This window comes from Lathamus discolor, chromosome 2 (genome assembly GCF_037157495.1).
Source record: "Lathamus discolor isolate bLatDis1 chromosome 2, bLatDis1.hap1, whole genome shotgun sequence".
Taxonomy (NCBI): Eukaryota; Metazoa; Chordata; class Aves; order Psittaciformes; family Psittacidae; genus Lathamus; species Lathamus discolor.
In genome coordinates this window covers 93,823,909-93,851,724 of record NC_088885.1, presented here as the reverse complement: position 1 = coordinate 93,851,724, position 27,816 = coordinate 93,823,909, and the positions used below count along the sequence as shown (strand labels likewise).

Below are 27,816 nucleotides of genomic sequence, written 5' to 3'. Positions count from 1 at the left end.
TGGATGTATAGTTATTTTTCCATATTTTAAGAACAAGAAATGCAGTAGTTTTGGACAAGACTGAGATGCTGAATTTTATGAATGGGGACTTAAAGTCAAGCATCGTAATTGCTGATGTAAGTAAGGTGAAAGAAAACAACGCACTAGTAATTACAACTTTGTTTTTTCCAAAGCTAAAATTGTAAAAATTGCTATACTGTTGTGCTGTTGAAGAAAACAAGATACTTCTATTCCAGTTGCTGCTTCCCAAATGTACCATGAACAGAATTTAATCTTAGTAGAGATCAGATATTATCTTTAGAACTTATGAAGCTATTTTTGTGTCATGTCCTATGTGTGTATTTCCTAGACTGTATTTTGTCTTTAAGGAACCAAGGGGACTTGGCTTATTTTGTATAGAAGGAGGCTTGACTGTTGTGAAGGAGAGAGGAAATGACAGTCCATACATAGTGCAATAAAGCAATGTTGCACCGTTACCTACCTTCTTCCTCGTCTGGAAGCCGATGTCCCGCCGCCCTTGGCGTAGGAAGGCGGGTTCCCCTCAGGCCGGGCGGCACGCAAGGGCCGCTGCGCAGGCGCCGGTTTCCGCCGCTGCAGCCGATTGGCGCCGCGGAGGCTGTGCGGAGATGGACGCCCGCCCGTCACACCTTGACGCTCGTCCGGGGCGGTCCCGCCGCCGCATCTCCTCCCCGCCGCCGCAGCCATGCACCGCTCACTGCGCGCCTGCCGCCGCCTCGGCTGCTCGGCTGCGCTCCTTGCGGGCCAGCCGCCCCCGCGCGCCGCCGCCCCCCGCTGGGGCCCGCTGCCCAGCGCCGCCATGGTAAGCATGGGCGGGGGGGTGAGGGAGGAGCGGTGACCTCTAACTGCCACCGCCGGCCGCGGCCCGCATGGCTCCTCCCCCTGCACCCGCCTTCGCTCGCTGCCCTCCGGCGCACGGGGCGGGGGAGCGGGCGCGCACCGCCTGAGCGAACGGCGGCCGCGGGCAGCGAGTGGCCTCGGGAAGACGCTGCCGCCATCCCCTGCCTGGCTGCCGCTTCCCTCTTCCGACAAGGAGGCTCTGGGGCCGGCTCCCGCCTGGCGCTGCGCGGCCTGCGGGTAGTCCCGAGGCCCACTTCGGCCCCGCTGTCGCACCCGGATTTGCGGCCCCGCGCCGGCGGCTGCTCCCGGGGCGGGCCGGTGTCCGCCGCGCTCAGCTGCCCGGCCGGGTGCGCCGCCCAAAGGGCGAGATTGGCGGCCTGAGTGCGCTGTGTTAGCATGGCCGAGGAGCGGAGGAGAGGGGTGGCATCCGAGCAAGTAAGCAGGAAAGGTGGTGGTGGTGGTGTGGCTCGCAGTAGCTTCTTCCACCGAAATTTCAGCCCCTTTCTTAGAGCTGCTGAGGCGCAAATGAGAAGAAAGCTGTATGTATTGTGTTCTGTCTTCACGGAAATGGGTCTATCAGGAAAAATCTTGGGGGCTGCCTGAAATCTAAGCTAAGAGCTGCCTGTGACCTCAAGCAGGCATCCTCAGTCAGACTGTCAGGCTAAAACGTAACTGGTTTGGTGACTGGATGCGGTTCGAGAAACAAAAATGCTGTTTGAACAACGCATTCAGGATCTCAGTACTGGCAGCTAGGATGTTACATGGAAGCCTGCGTCTCGGGTGCATTTCTGCGAGTTTGCTCCTTAAAAAGAGTTAGTTTAGACTGTCAGAGGAATTTCTGCAGAAAGTGGGGTGTTTAGGATTTTATTAATTCATTAGTTTACTAAATTAGCTAACGAATTCAACTGGAACATTGATTTCTATCTTGTGATAATGATTAAGGGGTAGAAAGTCACATTTAAAAGAACAAGCTTCCCAATGAGGGAATCAACTGCATGGTGAATGAAACATATCTGTGTAAGAAAACTGATGTCAGGGAGGAATATATAACTCAAACGTTGGCTTGTCAGATGGATTCCTTTTTTATTTTTCTGTTTCATCCAAGAGAAGCATTATAGATCATGGCCTTCATTTACTTGGTGAAGACCCAGTATTTATGAAAGGCTGCAGTCTTAGAAGAAACATACATTTTTGATCTTTGCTGGTCAGAAGTATGACCTGACCTGTACATAGACATTATGAATTGTTTGGGTTTAAATAAGAACAGTGGTTATAGCAAAATGTCCCTCCGTCAATTTGGAACTCAAGCAGCTGTTGAATTCTTACAGGAAAACTTTTGAATGCTTTTATTTCCAAGAGGACCACCAAAACTATACCAGTCATTTTTAAAACAGAAAACTCATGCTTTACAATGTTTGTAGAGATTTTTAAGCAGCAAGAGTTGTTTAAGAACATGTGTAGACACAACCAAATGTGCATGTTGTTCTATGGTATGACTCTTGTGTTGCCTTAAGTTGGAGCTAAATCACACAAGATATTCTAAATGGAATTCCAGTCATAATGGTCCTTCTTTAGCTGATTGTTGTAAAATACTTGGGTTTGGTTTCTAAAGAGTAAATTTCAGAGTTCGTGACTTGATACTACAAAGGAGGAACAGTGCTAAAATATTGAAGCAGTCTTCATCTGCTAAAGGAGAGCAGTTAAGCACAGATTCCTTTTTCTGCTGGCCTTGAAAATTGGTTTGGACATGCTAACAATGATGGTTTAAATACTTATATCCACAAGTTGCTGCATCCATAAATCAGAATGTACTTTTCCATGGGAAGCATTATTGCAGCAGGTCTGCCATTTGCCTATCTCCAGTGTGTTATGGTGCAATCAGTTTTAGCTGATTAGCTCACTACAACAAGGCAAAAGTACAGTTACATTTGTTTAACTACGTAAGCTCTGTGCTGTGGGTTCTTGGGATTTTGGAGGGCAGAGCATACTTTGTTTTGTAAAGGTGAGGAATAGTAGCTCTGAGACTTGCTGTAGCTATGGCAGAAACAAAGTGACTGTGGGAGTTTGCCTTGTCTTGTGGCAGAGTTGCTAGGTCTCCTTTTGGCTTCTCGCACTGCTCAGTGGTGGTGGAGCATAGGGCTGACATAACTGTGCCTCTTGTACCCTTTTATAGCAGGTTCCCTAAGTGAGTGGGGTGACTGCAGAAGCTGCTCTAGGTACAGAAACTGGGGCCTTCTGCTCATAAAGCTACTCAAGAGGGTGAATTCTGTCTAAGCAGTTAGGGAAGCATGTTTTTTTACATTAAAACTCGTACCTTCTGCATGCTGTTAGTCTGAAGGTAATGCTGAGTTTAGTTTCATTACTTTAGTATGTAAGAGAAATACCACTTTTTTACCTAATGTCACCTGTTACTCTGTTAATCAGGAAATGACATTCAATTTAAAGCACCTCACCCTGTTAACTTCAATTGAGTTTGGGAGCGTGTGTAACGTGGAATTGGGTAGGGAAGTAACTATTTTTTTTTCTTTTTTAAAGTTATGGGGATTGCATTGTTTAAAGGTACTTGTACAAGGAGGTCCTGATCCTGTTTATCTTTGTTTCATCATTGTTAGCATTAGCATTAATGTGAGTTTGACGAATCAATTGTGCAACTGCTAGCTTTTTTGTCTAAAAGGCTGTGGGTAATTTAACTCTCCATTATGTAACTCCTGGAGTACCTGAAGGCAGAGTGTCTCCATCCAGCTGGGAAGCTGCTCAGGGCAGTAAAAATGCTGGAAATGTCCCCCACATCACTGCTGCCTGCAGCTTGCCATCTGTGGTGGTGCAGACCTGGGCAGGGTGCTGTGGAAAGTGCTGCTGGAGAGGGTGTTCAGCCCTATACCCAGCTGTGCTCCTGTCCAAGATGACTAAGACCCACCAAGCAAGGAGCCAGTAGAATGGGTCAATGAAAGAGAGGAACAGAATGATTTCAGAAGTGGACACCTAGGGAAGAGAAAGAATTGTGCAAACAGAGATGATGCTTGCCTTGTATTCTGACCCAGAATCTTAATTTTCACATCAGGGGATTTCCAGATTCTGTGGTTTGTCTGTGTCATACCCCTGTTTAGATATTTCTTCTGAGTGCTTATCTCATGTTCCCTGAACTTGTGCAGACTTCTTGCTATGTTAGATAATAATGCATGCTAGGTTTATACATAATACAGAAATATTGCCTTCCGTAAATATTGCACAAAATATACCTAGGTGCAGGGTTTGAGTTGCACAGCTAGGGCAACTGTGTTACTGGTTTGTTAGGCTTAAGAAGATAATTAATTGTCAGTAACTTGGTACTGGATTAATGAGTTTCTCCCTTCCAGTATTCTTCCTAAGTCTCATGTGCAGTGTGGATTTCAGATAGGGATTGTGTTACGTGTATGTTGGCTGGGCGGATGGTACCTGAATTCTTACTGTGCTGGTTCTTCGGTTTGGTTTTTACAAAACTAATTCTGTAAATTCCAAGATAAGTTCTTCCAAAAGAAGAAACAAAGTCTTCCATCAGGATGATGTGTTTGGTACAGTGGGAAGCTAGAGGTCTTAAGTCTTGCAGTGCTGCCAGTTACCAGAGGGTCTGCTAGGTTGTGCAATGTTAGAAGTGACTTTTAGTGAGATGAGTGCTTAAACTAGAAAAATGTCTTAACTTTGAAGATATAATTAGAAGAATACCTATGACTAGCTGTGCTTCTTTGTCTTCTTTTTCTGCCCTTCTTGAACATTTTTCTTAGCTATATCTTTCAAAAAGGTTGTGCTGTTTACCAGTGTTTGAAATCGTTTTTTTCCTTTTTCCGTAGTCAAGTCAAGAGGCTTTTAGGATAGAATACGATACCTTTGGTGAACTGAAGGTCCCAAGTGACAAATACTATGGTGCCCAAACTGTAAGATCTACAATGAACTTCAAGATTGGAGGTGTTTCAGAAAGGATGCCAGTAAGTAATTCAGATGTGTTCAGTTTCTTCTTTTAAGTATGTTTTGGATGTGAGAGAGAATACCTTCTTCTTAGACTTTTGCTGAAAGTATGAGCATCTTTGACTTTTAATTAAAGTTGGAAATTGCATGGCAAGATATTGTGCTGCGGTAGAAATATTTTTTGTTGTATTTAAATAAATTGAATGTTGCTTTTATTTAATTGTGTTGCTTAATTTTTTTAATAATCAGAATGAATAGGAATTTTCCTTTTCTGAAGAAGAAAAACTGGAGTAGTTTGTTGCTATAGCGTTATATAGGGTTTTTTTTATTGAAGATGTTTAGTGTAGCATTAGTTGATATGAAGCTACTTTTTCATATGTAGCTGTGCATAGAGCATTAGTGTGCATGTGCTTTGTTATCTACTGGCTTTCCATGTACTGGAACATGTCAGTTTGCCCTCAAAAAGACTACTTAGAAGTTGAACCAGTCCTCCTTTTCTGTTAATTTTAACGCATGTAATCCTTTTTGATACACAAAATTATGCATTTAAACTTATTCTTGTGTCACAGGTTCAAGTTATAAGGGCTTTTGGCATCTTGAAGAGGGCAGCTGCTGAAGTAAATCAAGATTATGGTCTTGACCCAAAGATTGCTAATGCTATCATGAAGGCAGCTAATGAGGTAGGAATAAACTGTTCAAAATACTAGAACTGTCAATTGTATTTTTGTTAAGCTTTTCATATGAAGTTTGGAGGCTGGGGGAAGACCTGCTTTTCTCAAATTGTTAGAGGAAGGAATTTATTGTTACTAAATTTTGGTTTTCAGGTTGAGAAATCATTTACTTCGTATGTTTTACTATGTTACTTCTCATATTTACATAAATGATAGAATGTTCTAATGTATGTTGATACTTAAGTTATAAAAACAATTTAATTTTCCCCTTTATTAGGACTACTCATTACTTACATAGTGTTGACTCTTACCAGATGAACAGTATTAAAAAAAACCTCAAAACTAAGAGAGTACAGTCTCGGTTCATTCAGCTGGTATGAAGTCTGACTTGCCAAGCAAAGCTTTTTTTGTTTTGGAAGTCCCCAGTCATTAAGCAATTGGATCTTGGTAATGTTAAGAGTATCTGCAATCTGAGTAGTCTGTTGCTAGTCCATTTCCTCTTCAGACTTAAACTTACTAGTAAATCTGTTTTTTAAGTATCACTCTTATAGCTAAAGAGGACATGATGCGACACACAGAGGCATCTCCTCTTTCTCAGGATAAATGTCACCCAAGTGCAGAGAATTGTGAATGACCATTATTTGAGGTATGGTAATACCAGGCGTGTTGCTTTCTCTAAGTTGACAGATGTATTTATCTGGAAGCGTTATTTTACAGAGCTTTCTCATTCTAACTAGCTTAAAAATCTTTCAGTATTTGCAGAAGCTTTATACCCTTTCTACCAGCTGTAGCGCTGTAAGTCCCAAGACCTAAGAGCTTTGGAGAAGCCCAGAATATGTCTAGGCTCTTCTTGTGGTTTCAAGGGATCTCCTAGTTAAAGGGGTGTTGTGGTTTAAACCGACCCACACAGCTTGTCCACTCACTCCCCCCCTTCTTTCCCTCCCTCTACTCCTGGAGGGACAGAGAGGGGAATCAAAAAGAATGCAACTCCCACGGGTTGAGATAAAAACAGTTTAGTAACTAAGGTATCACACAAATCACTGCTGCTACCACCAATAATAATAATGATAAAGGAAATAACAAGAGGAAAGAATACAACACCTCAACACCAGCTGGCCAATAACTCTCCCCACTCCCCTCAGCTGAGCACTGACCAATACCTCGTCCAGGCCTGCCGTCCTAGCCCTTCCGGATAACTCCCTGTTACATCCTGGGCATGACGTGCTGTGGTATGGAATACCTTTTTAATCAGTTTAGGTCAGGTGTCCTGTCTCTGCTTCCTCCCAGCTTCCCCTCCTCCCTGGAAGAGCATGAGGCTCAGAAAGTTCTTGGCCAGACCAAACATCTGAGCAGCAACTGAAAACATCGACGTTATCAACACTGTTCCCAGGCCAAAAAATGAAAACATAGGACTGCACTAGCTCCTAAGAAGGAGAAAAATTAACTGCTACTGCTGAACCCAGGACAATGTATGAGAAGATGGACAATGTTTGGTATTCTGCATTAGAAGCTGCTAGCAACAAAGCACCTTACAGAAAGCTACTTACAGAATCCTAGAATCATAGAATGGTTTGGGTTGGAAAGGATCTTAAGATCATGACTTTACACTAGAGCATGTCGTCCAAGGCTCTGTCCAACCTGGCCCATCACTACAGTCCTTGATGTAGAGTTCCTCTCCAGCATCCTTGTAGGCCCCCTTCAGACACTGGAAGGCTGCTATGAGGTCTCCATGCAGCCTTCTCTTCTCCAGGCTGAACACACAGTCCATGTCTGCTGTCCATGTCACTGACAAAGTTGTTGAACAAGACCAGTCTCAACACCGATCCCTGAAGGACACCACTCATTACTGGTCTCCACCTGGACATTGAGCCGTTGACCACAACTCTTTGCCTGTGGCCATCCAGCCAGTTCTTTATCCCCACCAAGTGGTCCATCTATCAAACTGATGTCTCTTATGTTTAGAGACAAGGATGTCACACGGGACAGTGTCGAACACTTTGCACAGGTCCAGGTAGATGACGTCAACTGCTCTACCCCTGTCCATCAGTTCTGTAGCCCCATCATAGAAGGCCACCAAATTGGTCAGGCAGGATTTCCCCTTAGTGAAGCTATGCTGGCTGTCACCAAGCACTTTGTTGTTATTCATGTGCCTTAGCATGCCTTCCAGGAGAATCTGCTCCAAGATTTTGCCAGGCACAGAGGTGAGGCTGACACAAAATTAATTAGTGCCAGTATTTAACTTAGATTCATGAGTTCTGAAAGTGTGGTGTGTTATTTTGGGGTTTTTTTTCTGTTGTATTTTAAAAACACCCCTGCAGTGACATCCTTTCCCTTACCTCCAAAATAATTTTCTAATATAACTTAAAAAGAAAGAGGTACAGCAAGGAATCAAGTTACTCTGGGAGGTGGGAACTTTGCTCCTGCATAAAATGGGAAATACTGAAGATCATTTCTTGAAAAGTACAATTCCAGTAAGACTGGTATATCTTGTTAAGCTGAAGATAGTTATCTAGCCTCAGAGTTATGATGACAGATTCTTTTCTTTACATTCTCAACTTTTCTGAGGCTTATATGCATGGTAGGGTGATGCTTCTGAGCACAGATTCTGATACTATCTAAAACACATATTAAAAAAAATGATAAATGCATATAAGGTTCAGTGGGCTCAAAAAAATATAGATCAAACCAGAGAGTTGTTCTGATTTGATGTGGTAGTTGTCATAGCCTGTCTGTAGCAGATACAAGTTGTTGTAGCTGTCTTTGGCTGATCAGGACCTTGTTTCCATGAATAATCAGCAAGTCAACACATATGAATCTTGTTAAGTCTATGTGACTCTCCTGTTTATATGTGTAACATACTCAGTTACAGTTGAGGCACAGTAAAGATAGTCACAAGTGCTTTTTAGGCACTTCTCAATTTAAAGTCACACAGGTCCAGGGCAGGACTAGGGAAAGTATGCCTTACATGAAGAACGTGTTTCACAGCAGCAACCATCTGCTGGCTCATTTTGTTAATGCAAAACTTAATGTATACGTGTGTAAGAAGTCTGGAACCTCCCTGTACAAAACTTATTTCTGGAGAAATTTTGGAGTCTGATTATACAAATATTATGTACTGCATGTGCATCTCAGATTATTTTTGCCAAAAAAGCCTCTTCTGGGGGACCGTTTGCCACAAGGAATGGACTTCTGAATGCCCCTAATTGTAGTATAGTTGTGATCAGTGTTCGTGATGAAACTGTGCAGCTGTTGAGCCTGATTTCATAGGAGAAAGCACCATGCCCATGATGATGATGGGTTTGTAAACTGACAAGCACTGTCCAAAACTTGATGTTTCAGGCACGCAGAGGATGTTCGTAACTGAAGGAGACACATAACACTGAATCAGTATCCTGAAGCACCTTACGTGCACTGACCGAGAAACTGCTTAACGTGTTTCCCTTGTCTGGGATATCTTACTGACCTCAGAAATAACTGTGGCAGGGAGAACCAGCTCATACTACCTCTACGCCTACCCAGGAGGATTAGAATCCAAGTTGCTTTAAGATTTGGGAAGGGAGTGATGTTTTTTGACTTAAAAATCATCTGCATTGTTTGTGAAAGAGAAGATAAGATCTGAAAGACCTTTTAAAAATCTTTCCTATGATGGTAGAACATGAAATTAAATATATTCTTTGTGTTTCAGAATTCAGCATATTTGAAAAGCATGGCAAAAGTTTTTTGCCCTTTTAATATCTGGTATTACATCAAACTCTTAATTATTCTGGTATAAATTCACAATTGTTCTGTGTAGATTTACAAATATAATGGAGAACATTATTTTAATTATAGCTATACGGTGTTCAGATTAATGATTTTAAATTATTATTTTTTTTTTGTTCCAGTAGAACAACTTTTCTCTTTTTTCCATTCTAGGTAGCTGACGGAAAATTAAATGATCACTTTCCATTGGTAGTGTGGCAGACTGGCTCTGGAACTCAGACCAATATGAATGTCAATGAAGTCATCAGCAATAGAGCCATTGAGATAATGGGAGGCACGCTGGGAAGCAAAAAACCAGTGCATCCGAATGATCATGTTAACAAAAGCCAGGTTGTTACACTTGTATTATACTTCTTTTGATGTGAAAAGTGTATTTTTGCTCTAAATGGTGAATTTAAATTAAATTCTTCTAGAGCCACTGTTTAGATTTTAGGGAAAACAGAAAGAGTTTTGTGTACAGCTTTGGCAACAGTTTTCTGGGTTTTTCAGTTTCAAAGAACTTTAAAATGTTCACTGGTGACAGCATGAGCTTTTTAGGTTAGAAACTTTCAACTCATTCATGACATAATTTCACACATAATGTAGTGGGTAGAGGTGTCCTTGTGACAACCACTGCTACTGCAAGCAGTCTTAAATATAGATCCAGCATGTAAAAGTTGGATACTTGCAATTATTATCTCCATATCTACATTGCATACAGCATGCAGAAAGAATATAATAGTGGCTGCAGTCCTGTAATTGGCAAATGAAATATCTATTTAATTTTTTTTATTTTCCCCAAGGATTGTGGTAGGCAATTTTATTACATTTCAGTCTTGATACTTCCTTCAGAGTAGCTGAAGTTTAAGCCACTGACTTGGTTGTATTCCTTCCTGATCTTTTATGCTTACTCAATATTCTAGGAATTACACTACATTTAACACCACCTTACATTTATATTTAACATTAACAAGTCAACACATGGGTGTTTCAAAGTCACTTATAATTCCTTTAAAATCATCTGTTTGTCACCTGTCTCTCCTAGTAATTATTTTTCTTTTTTCTTCCTCTTCTCTTTCCTCCCCCCCATATTGTTGTGAACAATCTACTCAACTGAACTTTCTGTAGGTATAGTTATAAAAAGTTGACTTTATCCCTAAGGTACTGGACTAGAATTTGGAAGATTTTATTCCTCCTGCAGATTGACTTGTGGAACACTCCAGAGTTGCTTGTCCTTAGTTTCTTGTTTACAAAATAAAGAGAATAAAGCCATACACTACATCTTACAGCAGTAATGGTAAGAAGAGCTTGTAACTAAATTTCTTGAACTTCTTTCACAGAGTTCAAATGACACTTTCCCAACAGCAATGCATATTGCTGCTGCCCAGGAGGTTAATGAGGTGTTGTTACCTGGACTAAAGAAGCTACAGAATGCATTGGAAGCGAAATCCAAAGAGTTTTCACAGATCATAAAAATAGGGCGCACTCACACACAAGATGCTGTTCCACTTACGCTTGGACAGGTAAAAAACCCAAATTATGCGTTTGTTTGGAAAATTCTCATAAATGTATTGGAGGAAATGGAGGCAAACTTGAGGATGCCTTAATTGGCGTGTTAAGAGAAATTACAGGAAACTGGCTCAATTTCAGTCTAAGTATTTTCATCTTTAGTAGAGTTTGCTGGATGCTGCACTCTGATAACTGCAACATAAATTGTCTTCATTTTTTCTGTGTGTCTTACTTCTAACAGTAGTAAGATAAAAATAATTTTTAAATGATGTTCCATTACCAAGCAACACAATGTGGTATTTCTGTTACAGTGACATTACAAGGGAGAAGATAGGTAGTCTAATTGGTAAATTTACATAAATGAGGTTTTGCCAACACACAAAACTACTAAGTATTTTGAATTAAAATCTTTAGTATATGATCATTATATATATATGATAGCAAGTTTTTCTTAGATATTGGCAAGAATGGCTTATATTACATTAATTTGGTAATGAATTAACTTTAACTGATAAAAATCCATGTAAACTGTGGATTTATCCAAGAACGCTCAGTTAGTTTTTTACTAAGTAAAATTCAGTGAACAAAGTCCAAGATCTGCTTCTCTATTTGTACTTTGAGAACATAAGTTTAATCTGATTAACATGGATTCAGGTCCTGCTAAGTACACAACTGAGATAAAAGGCAAGAGAAAGATGTATTGTTTATACGATTTTATATATGTAGATTGTTTTTATGTGTAATTGTTTGTAGTGTGAGAGCAGTCTTCCAGGACATACAAACTACCTCTTAATGAAAACATGCTAAGATTCTGCAGTTGGGTAAAGTTGAGTGCCTTTAGGTTTGTAAAGAAATTAGTCCAATCATGATCAAAATCTAAGTAATACTGCTTATTCTTGGTCATTGTCTTTGTTGGTTTATTTTGTCCTCCTTTCTTTCAAAGGAATTTAGTGGCTACGTGCAACAAATTAAATATGGTGTGGCTAGGATTGAGTCAACCATGCCAAGAGTGTATCAGCTGGCAGCTGGTGGGACTGCAGTTGGTACAGGACTAAACACAAGGATTGGTTTTGCTGAGAAAGTTGCTGCTAAAGTGGCTGAACTGACAGGTGAGGAATGATACTTCAGTTATCAGTAAAGCGGTATATGTAGCATAGAGTCTAACTGAAACAAAATCTTTCAGTTTCCAGACTTCTCATAAACTCAAATTGTATTTATATTTTAACATGAAAGTTTATGTTAATGATGTATGTTATATGCCTTATACTTAGGTTTTTTCATGCAGTGGATTTGTAGAATTGGTGCATTGAAAGTGACTGAAATTACCATGTTTTTCTGAACAAGGCTTACAGATACAGTTTCAGGTTTCTATTATTAGCTCAGCTATAATGCTCTGTCTTGATCTTTGCTCCTCTGGCTCTGTTAATCTACAGTGATTTGGCACGAAAGAAGGGGAAAAACCTTCCCAAAGCCAGTATGTTTTTTCGTATCAAAAAGTTAGCTGATTTTTTGATGCTGTCTTTATAGATATTAATGGCTCTGTAAATTAAATTTTGAGTTTTTTGATCTATAAATCAGATCTTTGCTGTCACAGTATGTCTTTAAAATGCCCCCAAAATGAATGCATATGTCTGTCATTTAAAATTGCTGAAACTGTGTATCAACAGTATTTTTGTTTTAATGGATCTATTATTCTCTGTCTTGTAGAGAGTCAAGACTTTCTTGTACCTGAGAGGGCAGAAGTAACTTGTCATAAACAACAGCTGCTGGGCAGCAATACAGGGCTTGTTTTGGTACTTGAAGAAGCTATTGGTGGTTAGGAAGCTCTCCCATGTTAGAGCATGTTTGGTGTACTGCATGGGAAATCTGTACTAGTTTAAAACAAGCAGGGCAGACTTACGAAGTTCCCCATGTTCTTATAGGCAAGTTTATTGGCAAAGACAAAAGGAAAAGTTTAGAATGATCGCTGCAACTGAGAAGGCAGCTATGCAATTTGGAAAGCCCATGCATATTGGATGGGATTTGGTGTTTAGCAGGAATTGTGAAACACTAGAAATCATGGGGGTTATGCTGCTCTTCTTTGAACTGGTGATGTAAGCTCAGACCAGGAGTTTTGCAGGCACAAAGTCCAGCCCACAATTAGTCTTTAGAGATGTCCATTACCACTAATAGCATTCTACTTACTTTTCTTCCAGGGCAAAGCCCTGAAGACATGTTTTTCATTATAGAACCTAGCCTTAAATCTCAGGCATTTAATTAATGTCAGCAGAGCTCTTGCATCCATTGAGTCTGTGCTTTTGTTGTTGGCAGCAGTTTCAGGCATGCTTCTGAGTCTGAATCAGCTTTCACATGTTCTGTCTGGTTTGTTGTTCCCTTCCAGTGCTGATACTTGAATGCCTTTTTTTTCCTTTAAGGACCTAATTCCATTGTGACTGCTTTATCCTAATGTCTGCACTGTGCTGTAAAAACCTCATTTTCATAACAGAGAGAAAGCATCACAGCACATGACAATCTAAATCTAACTTGATTTAACAGGACAAATTAAGTTTGGGCTAACCTCTAAGAGATTACTGACATTCATAAAATACTGCAGTGGGAAAGTGATGCTTAGTATACAACACAGTGTGAAGTCTTTGAAATTTGTTGTGCGTAGATGCTCAAATTTCATATTCTTGTGTATTTACTGACTTTTACATTGTATTAAATCTGTTTAAGAAATGTTTGTGAGGAAAGGTCTAGAGAAGAGAGACGATCTTACAGTGTTACTAGTTTCAAATGAAGCTAATTGTGTGTTTGCTTATCTGGTTCATGTGCCTCACTGCTTAGTATTTCCCCTTCCCCCCTGTAGGTTTGCCTTTTGTCACTGCTCCAAATAAGTTTGAAGCTCTTGCAGCTCATGATGCTCTAGTTGAACTCAGCGGAGCTATGAACACAGTGGCATGTAGTCTGATGAAAATAGCTAATGATATTCGTTTCCTGGGTTCTGGACCACGTTCTGGACTAGGAGAACTCATCCTGCCTGAAAATGAACCAGGAAGCAGCATCATGCCAGGTACAGAGAAAATTGCATGTTTCTTTTGATTTGGACCACTAACTCTTAACATATTTACCAACCACCACCACACATCAATAAGTCCATGATTCAATAATTCTGTCAGTTTTTATCTTCTGCCATATTTTACCAAAATTGGTGTTCATAAAAATACTTGCTTGCACAGCTGTGTGTTGGCCAGTATGTGGGGGAGAGCATGATCTGTAAGCATGTCTCTATTAATACAACTATACTTCTCAAAACCTTCTTTTAGAATTGCAAGATCTCTATGATTTTTATGTAAAGGCTTTTCTGAAACAAGCTTTAAATGATCTAATCTATGAATTGTAGCAATATTGTGATGTAAACTGACTTCTGTCTTTACTTCCTAGCATGATTATTATTACATACTCATATTTTCCTTTGTGCCATATGATATACATATCATGATATACAGTGGCAATGATACCATTGTATGGGTTGATAAGGAAGGAATATTAGTAATCATTCTTTACTCTGTCCTAAAAATGTATGCATATATGAATATTGTACATCAAAAACATGTTCTTCCTTTATGATAAATTATAAAACAGGTTGTGAGCATACCTGGCTTTAAAAAAAAGCAGATAATGAATGTTCTTATTAGGATTATTTCTAGAAATGACAGCTATTAAAAAATCCCTTCCTTATTAGGAGTCCACTCTAAATTAGAGGGTTTTGTGTGTTTGGTGTTTGCTTTGTGTTGTTTTGTCCGTCCCGTCCCCCCCCCCCACCTTTTTTTTTTTTTTCCTGACAAAGTAAAGCTAGTGTACTAATGTTATTACAAAGTAATTCTAACAGATTAGGAATACTTTTCCGAAATTGAGATTTGGTAGTGATTTACCAGAAATGCCCACTTGCACAAGTAAAGACAGGTTTTAATGTGTTGTTAATCTGTTAAGAACGGTGGTAATGAACAGCTGCTTAGCTCATGCACATTTGATCCAGCTCTCAAAATCTTGGTGAATTGCTAAAGCAAGCATAGCTATTTCGAAAATCCTAGCTGAATTACTGGAATTGTACAGTTAATTTAATATCATTTATGGAAATTATTTCTGTGGTGCACAGATAGACATGAGTAAGTTGCTGCCTCCTACAAAGTATCTTCTGTTGAATGTGATTTGGTAAATGAGGAAACACAACTGGTTGTTAGTGGGCTTTGTTTGCTTGTGTGTTTTGGTTTTGTTTGTTTCTCCCCTTTTTTTCTGCTGCTTCTTCTTAGGTAACCTTTTTCTCTCCTTTCTGCAACTAGGAAAAGTGAACCCTACCCAGTGTGAAGCTGTAACCATGGTGGCAGCCCAAGTTATGGGAAACCATGTTGCCGTTACTGTAGGAGGTAGCAACGGACACTTTGAACTGAATGTTTTTAAGCCCATGATGGTAAGTTCATGAAGTTTTAAATATCTAGGGTTTTTTAAAGTCATTGTTTGTACAATCAGATAATTTGTAGGGAAAAAACCTCAGTGGTCAGTACAAGCACCAGAAAAGCTAATGAATTGTGCAAACAAGATTTATTCCAGAGTATGGCAAGTCCTTGTTATTTTGACAGGGAACTGCTGGTGATCTTTCTAACATGAAACTATTTTATGCAGATAAGCTTTTTTCTTAACAATGTGTGGTTATCATCAAAGGAAGCAGGGAGAGAGGAGCACAAGCTGAGACAAAATTTTGTCCAAAGCCAAAGATAATTGGGTGTCTCAGCTAAAAATGAGGATTATCTTTTTTTTTTTTTTTGTTCTTTAACAACTATCTGTTACTAATCTTTATTACTGCTGATGAATACCAAAGGATTACAGGTCTTTGGCAACTGAGTCATGTAAAATTGTAAATAGATTTCAGTACTTCTGCCTTCTACACTGTGAGGACAATAAATGCCAAGAGATGTACATTTAGATTAAAAAAAAGTCAACTGAGTGTTACAAATCACCTTGTACCGAAATCTGCATGTTTTCACACCAAGTCATAATTCTTACTTTCTTCTTTGGGCTATCTAATTTTGGTTTGGTTTGATTTGGTTGTTTGTTTTCCTCCCTTAAAACCAAGAAGGAAAAATAAACAGGAGAAATTGAGGAAGAGAATACAAACAAAAGCATCATATCAGAAGATTGTGGATAACTATATAGACTGTTAAAGGAATAGCACAGAAGTTAGGGTAGAGATAATAGTTTAAAAAGAATTAAGGTGACTTGCAGAAAATAGTAATAAAAGGAAGGTTTTTAAGATTCTGTTGTATTGTTAGAAATAAGAGGCACAAAGGAAGCAGCATGTTATGTTACTATTCCGCACAATCTATACTGACTGATATGGCATTTTTATTATGTTAGTTAGAAATGATTGAAAGAAAACTGAAATTTTACAATGGAATCAGTATTTGTCTCTACCTTACTGTGTCTGCTCAGGGTAATGTTTGTTTCTTTTTTTGCCAGTTGGGGCATATTTCTTCTAAGCATATAGCATCTGGTTTTGAAGAGGGAGGGAGGAATCATGAACAGCCAAGAGATACACATAAGATAAATTAGATCGAAACAGATCCCTCCCCAAAAAGAAACCAAGAATATATCTTACGGATTGTCAAAGTAGATGACTTGTCAAAGTAGATGACTAATGCCAGACATTATTGTACTTTATATTGTTAGATGTTTTCTCTTGATCAGTACCTGGGGAGGGAAATGACAATGAATCAAATGCCTTCACGTAGTTTTTACTTGGTTATTTGTGAACAAAATCATTATATGTACTGTGGTCATCTTCATGCACATTTAGTTCTACCACCCCTTTAAATGGGAGTGGGCTGAGCTTCCCCTGCAGCCACTCCTTTTTTACAAACAGCCTGCTAAAGAAGCGGGTGTTGCGGGGGGGGGGGGGGGGGGGGAGCACTGTCTATGAACCAACACATGAGACTGTGCAGCTGTTACTGACTGAATGTAATACCTGGTATTTCTTTCCTTTTGTTGTTGTTGTTAGATTAAGAATGTTTTAAACTCTGCAAGGCTTCTCGGAGATGTTTGTGTTTCTTTCACGGACAACTGTGTAGTTGGAATCCAAGCTAATACAGAAAGGATCAACAAACTGATGAATGAATCTCTGATGTTGGTAACAGCACTGAACCCGCATATAGGTAGGTTTAAGGCTCAGAAACTTACCAGAACATTACACTGAAGTATTTTGCGGTATCATGATTTTGCACATTACATTTGGTGCAAATTCAGTACAAACTGAGTTAAGTAGCAGTAGCAGTGTCGTGCAAATTAATTCTCCATAGGCCAAGTGTCCCACTTTCTTCTCCCCTCTAAATCTTGTGAAATTGCACATGGCTAACAGTTTTGTTTTGTTACAGGATATGATAAAGCAGCCAAGATTGCCAAAACTGCGCACAAAGAAGGGACGACGTTAAAAGAAGCTGCCATAAAGCTGGGATTCCTCACGTCAGACCAGTTTGATCAGTGGGTGAAGCCTAAAGATATGTTAGGTCCTCAGTAACGTCTGTACAAAAAAACCCGCAAACCCCCCGTGTTCTTAACACAAGAATAAATAAAATAAACCCAATACTATGTGCTTCTGGTTCACATCTGGTCGTGCTGTTACTTTTTAACAGCTCAGATGAACTTGATCTTGGAGGGAAGATTCTCCACCTATAATTTCTGTATATTAGCAAATCAGTAAAACGTCAGTACAGCTGATGTAACTTAAGGGGTGTTTCTCCAGGCGGTGACAGCGGTTCCGAAGAGGCGGCGCAAGCCCGGCAGCGCAAGCCCGGCAGCGCATGTGCACTTACACCGGCTGTGCCGCCGTGAAAACCGCATGCTGCTACGCACGGCGCGGAAGTCCCGGGCTGTGCACGTGATGCCTGCGGGGCGGGGCCGGGGCGTAGCCTGCCCGGCTGTCTGTCGGCTTCCGGGTCGGCGGGTATCGCTGCTGCTGTTTGCCGGGACCGGGAGAAGGAGCCCGAGGCGCCGCCGCCATGAACCGCTTCTTCGGCAAAGCGAAGCCGAAGGCGCCTCCGCCCAGCCTCACCGACTGCATCGGCACGGTGAGTGCCTTCCCCGGGGGGACAGAGCCGGGCAGGGGCAGGGCAGCGGCGGGGCGGCCCGGCCCGGCCCGGCAGGTCAGGCGGTGTGAGGCCGGCGGGCCGCGGCTCCGCTCTGCTGTGTGTGTGTGTGTGTGTGTGTGTGTGTGTGCGCGCGCAGAGCTCCGTCCGCGGGTCACTGCGTGCCTATGCCGCCGGCAGGCGGGTGTGCCCCTGGGTGTGTGTGTAATACACCGAATGGACCTGTGCTTTGGTGCGGTGTGTGCACTGATCGTGGAGTCAGGCTGGAAAAGACCTTTAAGATCATCAAGTCCAGCCATTAGCCGAGGGCTGCCATGACCACCACTAAACCATATCACTGAGGGCCTCATCTACACGGTTTGTGAACGCTTCCAAGGATGGTGACTCCACCACTGCCCTGGGCAGCCTGTTCCAATGCCTGAGCACCCTCTCTGGGAAGGAATTTTTCCCAATATCCAATCTTAACCTCCCCTGGCATAGGTTAAGGCCATTTCCTCTTGTCCTGACACTTGTTACTTGGGAGAAGAGACCAACCCCCACCTCGCTACAACCTTCTTGCAGGCAGTTGCAGAGAGCAATAAGGTCCCCCCTGAGCCTTCTCTTCTCCAGGCTTAAAAACCCCAGTTTCCTCAGCCGTTCCTCATCAGTCTTGTGATCCAGACCCTTCACCAGCTTCGTCGCCCTTCTCTGGCCCCGCTCCAGCACCTCAATGTATCTCTTGTAGTGAGGGGCCCAGAACTGAACACAGGATTGGAGGTGCAGCCCCACCAGTGCTGAGTACAGGAGGATGGATAACCACTGCCCTGGCTCTGCTGGCCACACTGTTGCTGATACAGGCCAGGATGCTGCTGGCCTTCTTGCCCACTTGGGCACAAGATGGCTCATGTTCAGCTCCATCTGTCAGCACCCCCAGGTCCTTTTCCACCAAGTAGCTTTCCAGCCACTCTTCCCCAAGCCTGTAACATTGAATGGGGTTGTTGTGGCCCAAGTGCAGGACCCAGCACTTTGCCTTGTTGGACCCCGTATCACTGGCAGTCACTGCCTTGACTGCACTAGCTAACTCCCTCTACACCAGGCTGCATGAAGGCAGGGACTGGAGCAAGGAAACCAGTCCCTCTGTCCAGGCTAGGAGGCAGGAGGGCAGATCCCACTTCCTGATGAGAATTTTTCTGTCTGCTATGCATGAGCTTGCCGTAGGGTCAGTGGTGAAGGTGTGTACAGAGGGGCGGTTAAGCCCAGGCCAAGAAAGAAATGCTGAGGAAACATATGGTAGAACACTATGGCTGCTGTAAGGTTTGCCTACCTGAAAAGAACGTTAAGGAATGGTTTTGAGAAGGCTAATCTTGTAATTTCACAGCCTCTTCTTGGCTTTCAAACTGGTGCTTTTTTACAGCTCCTTCTGTTGTAAACATTTTAAAAGGTGAAGGAAGAGCATGGAGGTCTTGAGTATTTGTGTCAGTGGTTAGTAAAGTCAGGTGAAAGGCTGGTAAGGGTTGTGGTTTAAATGAAGGGCGACTAAGGCTAACTGAGTGTTGTCTGGAACCTGACAACAGGAAGTTTCTTCGGAAAATCATGATTTTCCTCCCAGAAGATTAATTTTGCTATCCGGTGAAGAGACCCTCTAAGTTAAACACCTAATATTTGTCAGTGCTACCTGGACAAACCTGTGCACCTCAGCCTCCTGCATACGCCAGTGGCTGGGACAGGGAGAGAAGTGGTCATAGTGTTTTTCCCAGTACACTGTTGGCAAAAAATCCGTATTGCTTTTTCAGCAGTATTAAGCCTAAACATATCTCCAAGTGTGTTTAGCTAGAATAAATAAATCATGTGCTCAAAAATCAGAGCTTTCCCACTGTTAGCAGGAAATGCTTTAGTGGATGGCTAGAACTCCAAAATCCACCCAAGATGCTGTTATTAGTACTTAAATTTGCCATTTCAGCAGTGTAAGCTGTACAGTAGTAAGCATGGGGAGAAACATACTTTTGCAAATTCAGAGTTGATGAGTTAACTTTTTGAGCCAATTTACATGAAGTAATCAGTCTGATTTGTGAAAGGCTTGCTGTACTTTCAGTTCATTTTCACAACAGTGAAGTCTTTAGTATAAGTCCTGCTAAAGGGCTAGAAATATCATTAGATGTTTTTCTTACATTGCATGTGAATTATTATTGAATAGAGTTGTGTGAGACATTAAAGAAACTTGCGCTGTTTCTTTACTGTGTTAAATTCTACAGTTCGGAGACTCAAGTGATGTCACTTCTGTGGTGTTTTCAGCCCTAGACACATTTTGTTGTACCTTTTGACAGTCAAACTTTGTGTTGTACAAAGCATTACACGCTTTGTAAAATCTCTTGCCGTGTTACCTGAACGGTAATAAGCCATGAAATGGCAGGTAGGAATTCCTGTATTTGGCAAGTGGTGCTTAATGTTCATAGTTACTGTTTGCCAAAAGCAGAGACAACTCTGTGCCTGTGTTTTGGATGTTCTTCCCTGCAAAAGCAGTATAGCTGAACCCGATAAGATCAGAACACGATACACTTTCTTTTCCTGTTGTAAAAGAGAATAAGCATCAGCTTAAGGTAGCTAAACGATTCAAGGTTTTTGTATTTAAAGAGGTGGTTCTGTGAGATCACTAATCTGAAGTGTTTAGTAAGCCCAGGGAACATTTCTCCCTGCTTTGCTTCGACGGCTGGTTACTATCGAATTTTCCAGGGTGATGCCCTCCTGTCTCCCCACTTAATCTCCACGAGGACGTCCCCACTCCCCCTTGCAGTTTCTGCTCTCTGTGCCTGCCTCAACACTGCACCAAGTGGCAGACTTCTTTCAATCCTTGCTGGCTGAGCACAATCGGATGACTCAAAGCCATCATGAGGATGGTAGGAGGAAGGATGCATCAGGAACTGCGGCATTCGTATTGGTTTTACTTTTTCTTCGACAAAACACTCCAATTTTATGTTATTTTTTTCAGACTAATAAGCAGGGAACATAGGAACAATTGGCTGATAGTTGTGACAACAATGTTAAAATTCAGTCTGATATGTGATGTTATTTTTTTTACCTGTTGTTATTTACTGAAATAAACTGCAACTGTGCTCCATAGGTATTTGGGATACCACCATCCCTTTCTTTTGTTTGGACTGTGGCCCTTCTGTAGCAGTGGAATGTATGTTGGTATGCCTTATCTGTGAATAAAAGAAAGCAGCTCTTCAGGTCATAATACACACTCTGATTTTTCTTTTGGATAAATTAGATCCATTCTCCCATTTTCTGTCCATTCTCATTTTTAAAATCTGAGGTCCTGTGCAATGTGTGTGTGAAATATTTAATGCAGTTAATCGATGGAGGAGGATCTGTCTCCATATCCTGCTAGTACTGCTTAAAAGAATCATTATATAAATAAGCCAAATAACTGGCTTTCACCTGGAGAGGGGGCTGACCTCAAAGATGCATTTAGCTGATGACATCTTGAGGAAGGGCTACGCTTTGAACCTGCAAGAGTTTTAAAATCACAAATACCTCTTTTTCTTGCTATTAGTACAATATTTGACAAAATAGGAAGCTTAACACATTTGGGTTTTTTTTTTTTTTTTTTTTTTAATGCCAGCTGTGCCCAGACACTTTAATGTCTTGTGTGGAGTGTTCATATCAAATGTTCTGCTCAGGGTGCCTCTGGCAAATGCATGTTGCTGTCAGCAGAGATCTGGAAGGATCACTGAGATACCCAGATGAAAATCTGCATAATTACACACTTGTTTAGCCACACTTCTAGCAAGCCAGAATTGTGAATTTGCACTGATTGGTCTCACGCTACAATTGGACTGTCATTATATTCTAATCCCTAGAGAGGCTCTGTGAGCAGTTAAGATGATTTATTTTGTGGTTTCCCAAGAGATGCTGTGATAGTTGGTTCATGTTAAGGAGGCTTTCTTTAGCTTTTTGTTTCTTTATGAATTTGTGTATGCATACCATGCTTGGCTCTGGGGCTATCATCGTTAACCCTCTTATGCAGAAGGGTTAAAATATTTCTATAATGACAGCTCTATCATGCTTTGCGCCAACACTGTTTTAGGGCTGACTGCTGGAGGTTTCTTACTGAGCTATGCAGCTAATGTTGGGATTAGAACTGAAAGAATTCAGAGTAGCTACCAGCTGGAACTGCCGTGTCCTGGTTCCTTTGTGGGAAGTGATGGGAAAAGTGTCTTTCTGACAAAGAAGTTAGGCACCTTTGAAAAAAAAGTTTAGTCCCTGGCACTGTATGTTATCAGAAATTCCTGAATAGAGACTGTGACTTCAGTGGGTGTGCAAGGGATTATGTCAAAATGTGAGAACGTGTTACAATGGCAGAGCTTCCTGCAACCTCAGAAAGTTTCTTGTGCTCCTTCTAGAAGTTGTTTCATTTGATTCTGGTTTTGGATTCTCTACAAACTTCATAAACTGTCTATAAAACACTGAGCGAAGAAACAATTCAATTAGAAGCATAATAAAACTGAGGCTGTTCTCTTATTGTCCAATTCCTGAATAAAGCCTTAATTAATGTTTTTTTTTTTGTTTGTGTTAAAGGTGGATAGCAGAGCTGAGTCAATTGACAAGAAAATTGCTAGGCTTGACGCAGAACTTGTGAAGTATAAGGATCAAATGAAGAAGATGAGAGAGGGGCCTGCAAAGGTATGAAACTTCTGTGGGATTTAAGCATAAGAGGATGTGACTCACACTGCTTGTCATGTAGCAGGGTGATTTAGCCAGTTCATCAGGTCCTTAGGATTGCACCTTGCCCTACTGATGAGATGCAAGATCCTACAGGATTATTTTTATTAGATATGTATCTTTGAACAGTGTTTTCATTGGTTTTTATTTATTCAAAAATGTAGTATAACTCCTCACTCTGAAGTAACTTGCTTCCCTTCTTCCTTCCTTAACCTGAACTAAGTCTGGTAGAAAGGGTGTTTTGTTCATCAGCTGAAATAAAAAGGTCTGCACTAGGCAGAAAAGGAGTAGGAAAACCCATTTCTGGAAGGGGATCAACATATAATATAAAATGTATAATAACATATATAAACAGTATGTTAAAGTACCTTTGCAGTATTATTTGATGCTGACCATTAAAATGTGTTGCTGAAAGATGGCTCTGATGCACTAAGTTTGACTTTGTGTTCTGCTTATCAAAAAAAGCATTCAAAAGCCAGAAATGTTGAAAGTATTTTTATTAGCAGCTTTACATACAAGCCTGTTTGGTTAATCATTAATACATTACAAATGCTGAATGTGACTATTGTTAAACTCTTTGCACTAGTAACTGAGCAATCTTTTGGAAAACTTCAATGTGATACTTTAGGTTTAAACAATATAATCAAGAGTAGTCAAATATTTTTCCTAATGTAACAATATTTTGTCTTTCAGAACACAGTAAAGCAGAAAGCATTGAGAGTGTTAAAGCAGAAGCGAATGTAAGTTTAAACCTTTCTCACTTTGGGATGAATGAAAGCCTGTTTTTTTGGGGGGGGGCGGGGGAGGGGCACACTTTCTCTTTCCAGTGCTCTCATTTCTGAATATTCTTTAAAGAAAAATGCTGAACAAGCCAGCTAGCCTTTCAGAAGCATCTTCTTACAGATACAGTGTCAGCATATTTGTGCCTCTATATATGAGTTACAGATTTGGACTGAGACAAGCTGGTCTAAATCTGCTTATTATTAAAGCTATGCTTAGCTCCTAAACTTCCTGAGAATGCCTCATTTTCTGTTATTAATTGGTTACTATAAATTGTGTACTTAACTATCTTTGACTGGTTTACTGCAAATTTACCTCTTCTCTGTAGATATCCTTTAAGACTTGAGCATATGTAGCATAGGTAGTTGTGTCTATGCAGGAAACCAGAATAGACAGGATAGATGATTCTGTGGTCAAGTCTAGTCTAATATAGTGTCCTGGAAAGCACCCAGCAACAAATACAAAGGAGAGAATGTCAAAACATGGCAAAGGTTCAGGGGGGCTTCACTGTAATGTTATAGCCCCTGAGCTGCAAATCTCTTAGATGCTGCCTGAACCAAAGTTTATATTGTCTTGTATGTCATATTCCTCAGATGAATTGTACCTCTACAGGCTTGCTCAGTTTCTTGTTCTTTATGAACTCTTTATCATCCAAAATACCTGTGAACACTTACAGTCTAAAATATCCTATGTTAAGGAATGTGACATTTCAGTTAGATGTTGTGAGAAGGACTGCTTCGTTTTGGGTTTTCTGTCTGCCTGCTGATCTTACATGCTAGTTGTTCCCCTGTTTACAGCCACTGGGCCCTGATTTTTCAATTAAAAAAAGAAATTAAGAATTTTTTTCAACAATAAATAGTGTAGTGTTTTAAGCCATTATTTATATTGTTTTTAACAGGTATGAACAACAGAGGGATAATCTATCACAGCAGTCTTTTAATATGGAACAAGCTAATTACACTATTCAAGCACTGAAGGATACAAAGACAACGGTACCAGTATATTAATCTTGCATTTGTTTAATTTATATGTGCTCCATCAGATACAAGCATGTTGTTTGACTCTATTCTAGGTTGATGCAATGAAACTGGGGGTGAAAGAAATGAAGAAAGCTTACAAGCAAGTCAAAATAGATCAAATTGAGGTGAGTTTGTGTAGTTCAAATTGTTAAAGAACAGAAACAATGTACTGAAATAGTGATGAGTAGGCTGTGTAACCTAAAGGTAAACTGACTGTTTTAGTTTAGATAAGTTTTCTCCCTTTTTTGTGAGACCAGCATCATAATTCCTTCCTGATTTCTCTGGTACTGCAAAATCAGTTATTTGCCTTCTCATACTGGTTGTTGTTTCTTTGCTGGGCTAATCTGTAATGTCTCGTGCTGAAGTGTTGAGGAAAGGGAATGTTGGTGAATACTTCCTGCTATAGCTTTTTTGTTGTGTCCTCCGTGCTGCAGTTGCAACATGTACACTAGTCCTTTGCTTCCCCAGTTCAAGCTAGTGCCTGAATAAAGCACATACAAACAAAAAACCCCCAACCAACAGCAAAAAACCCCAACCCTGAACCCAAACCTAAAAACTGACAAAAAATACTCACCAAACCCCAAACAAACAATTTCTAGAGGTCTGCAAGGCCTGGCCTTCAGAAAACACATTAAAAAACCCCGGACGATCTCTTAAGTAGAATTTTAAGTATGCTGCACTTAAACTCTTATCAAATACCTCTGCTGAATTCCTCAAGTTCTCTTTCCTATGCTGTTTTTATATATTGCCTGCATCATAAACCTTTAGGCAAGTGTTGTCTCCTTACTTGTACCCAAGTACAGTTCCAATAGTATGCTAAAATGTCTTCTAAGTTGTACCATGGCACAGTGTGGGTTAGTGCTTGTTCTCTAGAAGGTAGATTTAATTTCTGTAGATTACATATGCTTCTGCTTTTCAAGATAATGCTGCACTTTGCGTAATTTCTTAGAGGTTTTCAGTTTACCCTGAAGAATACTTAATAGGATTTTGCAGACATGTTGTTTCAAGGTTCCTCTTTTTCTTCCTCATATGTTTACTACAATTTTAATAATAGTCAAGTCCAAGCTATAGTACTGAATGTTAGTCTCTTGACTTGTATTAATACTGCTTCATTTATGCATTAAAAAAAATTAGAGTGCCTTGTTTGTTGGAATTGCTAACCTTAATTTGATTAAGCTCTCATAAATTTAACTAAAGCTATTAAATATGGACCAGTCGAAATTGTTTCTTGATTCAGGACATACAAGATCAGTTGGAAGACATGATGGAAGAAGCCAATGAAGTCCAGGAGGCGCTGAGCCGTAGCTATGGAACACCAGAGATTGATGAGGATGACTTGGAAGCAGGTTAGGAGGATGATGTTTACCTTATTGAATGTAAATGTCATTATACAGTCATATGGTGATCTTTAATTTAATTAGTTAAATACTTTCAGTGTATTTTTTAATAGAAAGTTTCAATAACTGTTATTAAACATAAAAGCTGCATGTCCTTTCAGAGCAGTAGCAAGAGTATGTGGCAGACGTGATATAGACTAATGGTATCTGCAGTGCTGCAGTGAAGGAAAGAAGGTTCTCTGTGTTTTACGTGTGTGTGTGTGTATTCCTGACTGATGACCAAGTAATGCTGAATGAGTGTGGATGCAAGCATTCAGTATGAAACCTGTTTCTCTGTCAGAACAACTTTTCTTTTGTGAAAGGAATTCCTTGCATAATTTTTGAGCCAATGTAATTTCAGAACTGGATGCTTTGGGTGATGAGCTTCTAGCCGATGAAGACAATTCCTACTTAGATGAAGCCGCGTCTGCTCCAGCCATCCCAGAGGTCACTCCTACTGACACAAAAAACAAAGTGAGTCCCATTTCTCTTTAAAAGCAAAATACTCTGTTTTGTTTTGTTTTAGATTAATCACATTTGTGTTGGTTGCTCGATATTTAAAATCTTTAATAGTTTGAACAAAAAAACCCTGCTTAAGGTTGTATTTTGAATATGGTGTATTTTGGATGCTATATATAAGAGAATACAGTGTATTGAACGCTCTTTATAATATTTTAAAGAGCTAAAATGGCAATTTGTAACTCCTGTCTAACATTGTGAGGCTGCAAGTATACCATTACAACTCCTAGTTTAATTATTCTTGAAAACATAAGAAAGTCTAATCAGAAACATTGACTAGAAATACTTAATCTTCAGTAGGAATGGTGATATCAAATGAAATTGCTGTTTGCTCTGGCTCTTTTGCCTTGAGCATTGAACAAGACCCTACAGGTGAAAATAAGGTTGTTTTGGCACAGGCACCTCCCTGGTGAATGCACTGTCAACCTGAGCTGAAAAGTGAGAGGTTGCAAAGCCGAAAGCTCCCTTCTTATCTATATTGACCTCCATGGAGTTGGTCCAGCTACCTGTGCTTTGTGAAATCTCCTGGGGCTGAAGTTCAAGATAGTAGGGAGAGAGAACTCCTCCCCTGGAGATAACCAACACATGGAAGGATAATGCCTCTACCTGGATCTTGTGCACCTTGTGTCTGCTACAAGAAGTCTTATGTGAGAAGATTTAGTGTGAGGTGTCCCTGCCCATGGTAGGGGGTTGGAACTAGGTGATCTTAAGGTCCTTTCCAACCCTAACTATTCTGTGATTCTGTGATTCTTCTGTATGTCTGCTTTGGGGCCATTAATATAGCTTCATAGTGAGAAAGAACACTGATGCTATTACTTTGATCCCAGCTGTCACACACAGATGTTACAGATACATCACTTTATAGAATTTGTAAGGAAACTTTCATCTTCTAGTTGGTGGAGGGTTGTTAACCTGTTGCTCCTTTTTCTTTTTTACAGGATGGCGTACTGGTGGATGAATTTGGGTTGCCGAAGATCCCTGCGACATAAATGTTTAAAGAGCACAATGGATATAACGAACTATACAGATCAAATTAAGAGTTTTTTCTTTTTCAATCCTGGAGAATTTGTCCTTCCAGTGTAATCTTAATATCACTACATCCTAGAACGCAACGTGAATGGCCGGTGGTGTTCCTTCTTTGAAGAAAGTTATTCTACTACTGATTTTTCTGCTAATGGAAGATTCAGCGCAGTTCCCTTCGGTGGAAGCAGTCAGTCCGATAGGTTTTGATTTCCATGTCTTATGGACAAAGTTAATACGTGAAGAGTAGTGGTGGCTGTCAATAGCTGAGGTTTATTTTCACTTTGTATTACGCTTCTCTTTCTTGAAACCAAGATTGTACGCTGCTGCTTGCTCTCTGTAAAATAGCTCCCTTATTACTACGCTTATTTGATAACAGAACCGAAAGCAATTTTTAAACTACTGGTCGAGACTTGTACCCTGCTTTGGATGCTGTAATCAGTCGGGTTGTCAGTAACTTTATGTATTTATAAAATCCTATAGATGAGCTGATCCTTGTGTGTGGTTTCTCTGGTAATTAGTTTGCTTTTAACCTGTCGCCATTGCTGTCAGTGTCCGGTGC

The 27,816-nt window shown here is 40.5% G+C and overlaps 2 protein-coding genes across 3 annotated transcripts; both read left to right on the top strand.

Annotated features, from left to right (window-relative positions):
• The first annotated feature begins 670 nt into the window (after positions 1–670).
• Positions 671–17,357, top strand: FH (fumarate hydratase). Of its 2 annotated transcripts, none has more exons than XM_065667776.1 (10): positions 671–820; positions 4,686–4,820; positions 5,370–5,480; positions 9,387–9,563; positions 10,553–10,735; positions 11,665–11,830; positions 13,570–13,773; positions 15,044–15,171; positions 16,756–16,909; positions 17,129–17,357. In XM_065667776.1, the coding sequence occupies exons 1-10, from the start codon at positions 704–706 to the stop codon at positions 17,269–17,271; spliced, it is 1,518 nt and encodes a 505-aa protein (XP_065523848.1). In that variant the 5' UTR covers positions 671–703; the 3' UTR covers positions 17,272–17,357. The 2 variants fall into 2 exon arrangements, with proteins under 2 accessions (XP_065523848.1, XP_065523849.1); XM_065667777.1 differs by lacking the exon at positions 671–820 and adding an exon at positions 953–1,293.
• A 295-nt stretch (positions 17,358–17,652) lies between these two features.
• CHMP5 (charged multivesicular body protein 5) lies at positions 17,653–27,746 on the top strand. Its single transcript, XM_065667780.1, has 8 exons — positions 17,653–17,821; positions 22,397–22,501; positions 23,234–23,280; positions 24,219–24,312; positions 24,393–24,464; positions 25,577–25,685; positions 26,077–26,189; positions 27,173–27,746. Exons 1-8 carry the CDS (start codon positions 17,753–17,755, stop codon positions 27,221–27,223), a joined length of 660 nt encoding a protein of 219 aa, XP_065523852.1. The 5' UTR covers positions 17,653–17,752; the 3' UTR covers positions 27,224–27,746.
• The last annotated feature ends 70 nt before the right edge of the window (positions 27,747–27,816 follow it).

Excerpts from the sequence above, each read along its gene's own strand:
- CHMP5 (XM_065667780.1), top strand. The coding sequence starts at position 17,753 with ATGAACCGCTTCTTCGGCAAAGCGAAGCCGAAGGCGCCTCCGCCCAGC. Across the intron at positions 22,502-23,233 it reads TGAGAGAGGGGCCTGCAAAG|AACACAGTAAAGCAGAAAGC; the intron begins GTATGAAACTTC and ends TTTGTCTTTCAG. Across the intron at positions 24,465-25,576 it reads TCAAAATAGATCAAATTGAG|GACATACAAGATCAGTTGGA; the intron begins GTGAGTTTGTGT and ends TTCTTGATTCAG.
- FH (XM_065667776.1), top strand. The coding sequence starts at position 704 with ATGCACCGCTCACTGCGCGCCTGCCGCCGCCTCGGCTGCTCGGCTGCG. Across the intron at positions 821-4,685 it reads CGCTGCCCAGCGCCGCCATG|TCAAGTCAAGAGGCTTTTAG; the intron begins GTAAGCATGGGC and ends CTTTTTCCGTAG. Across the intron at positions 9,564-10,552 it reads ATCATGTTAACAAAAGCCAG|AGTTCAAATGACACTTTCCC; the intron begins GTTGTTACACTT and ends CTTCTTTCACAG.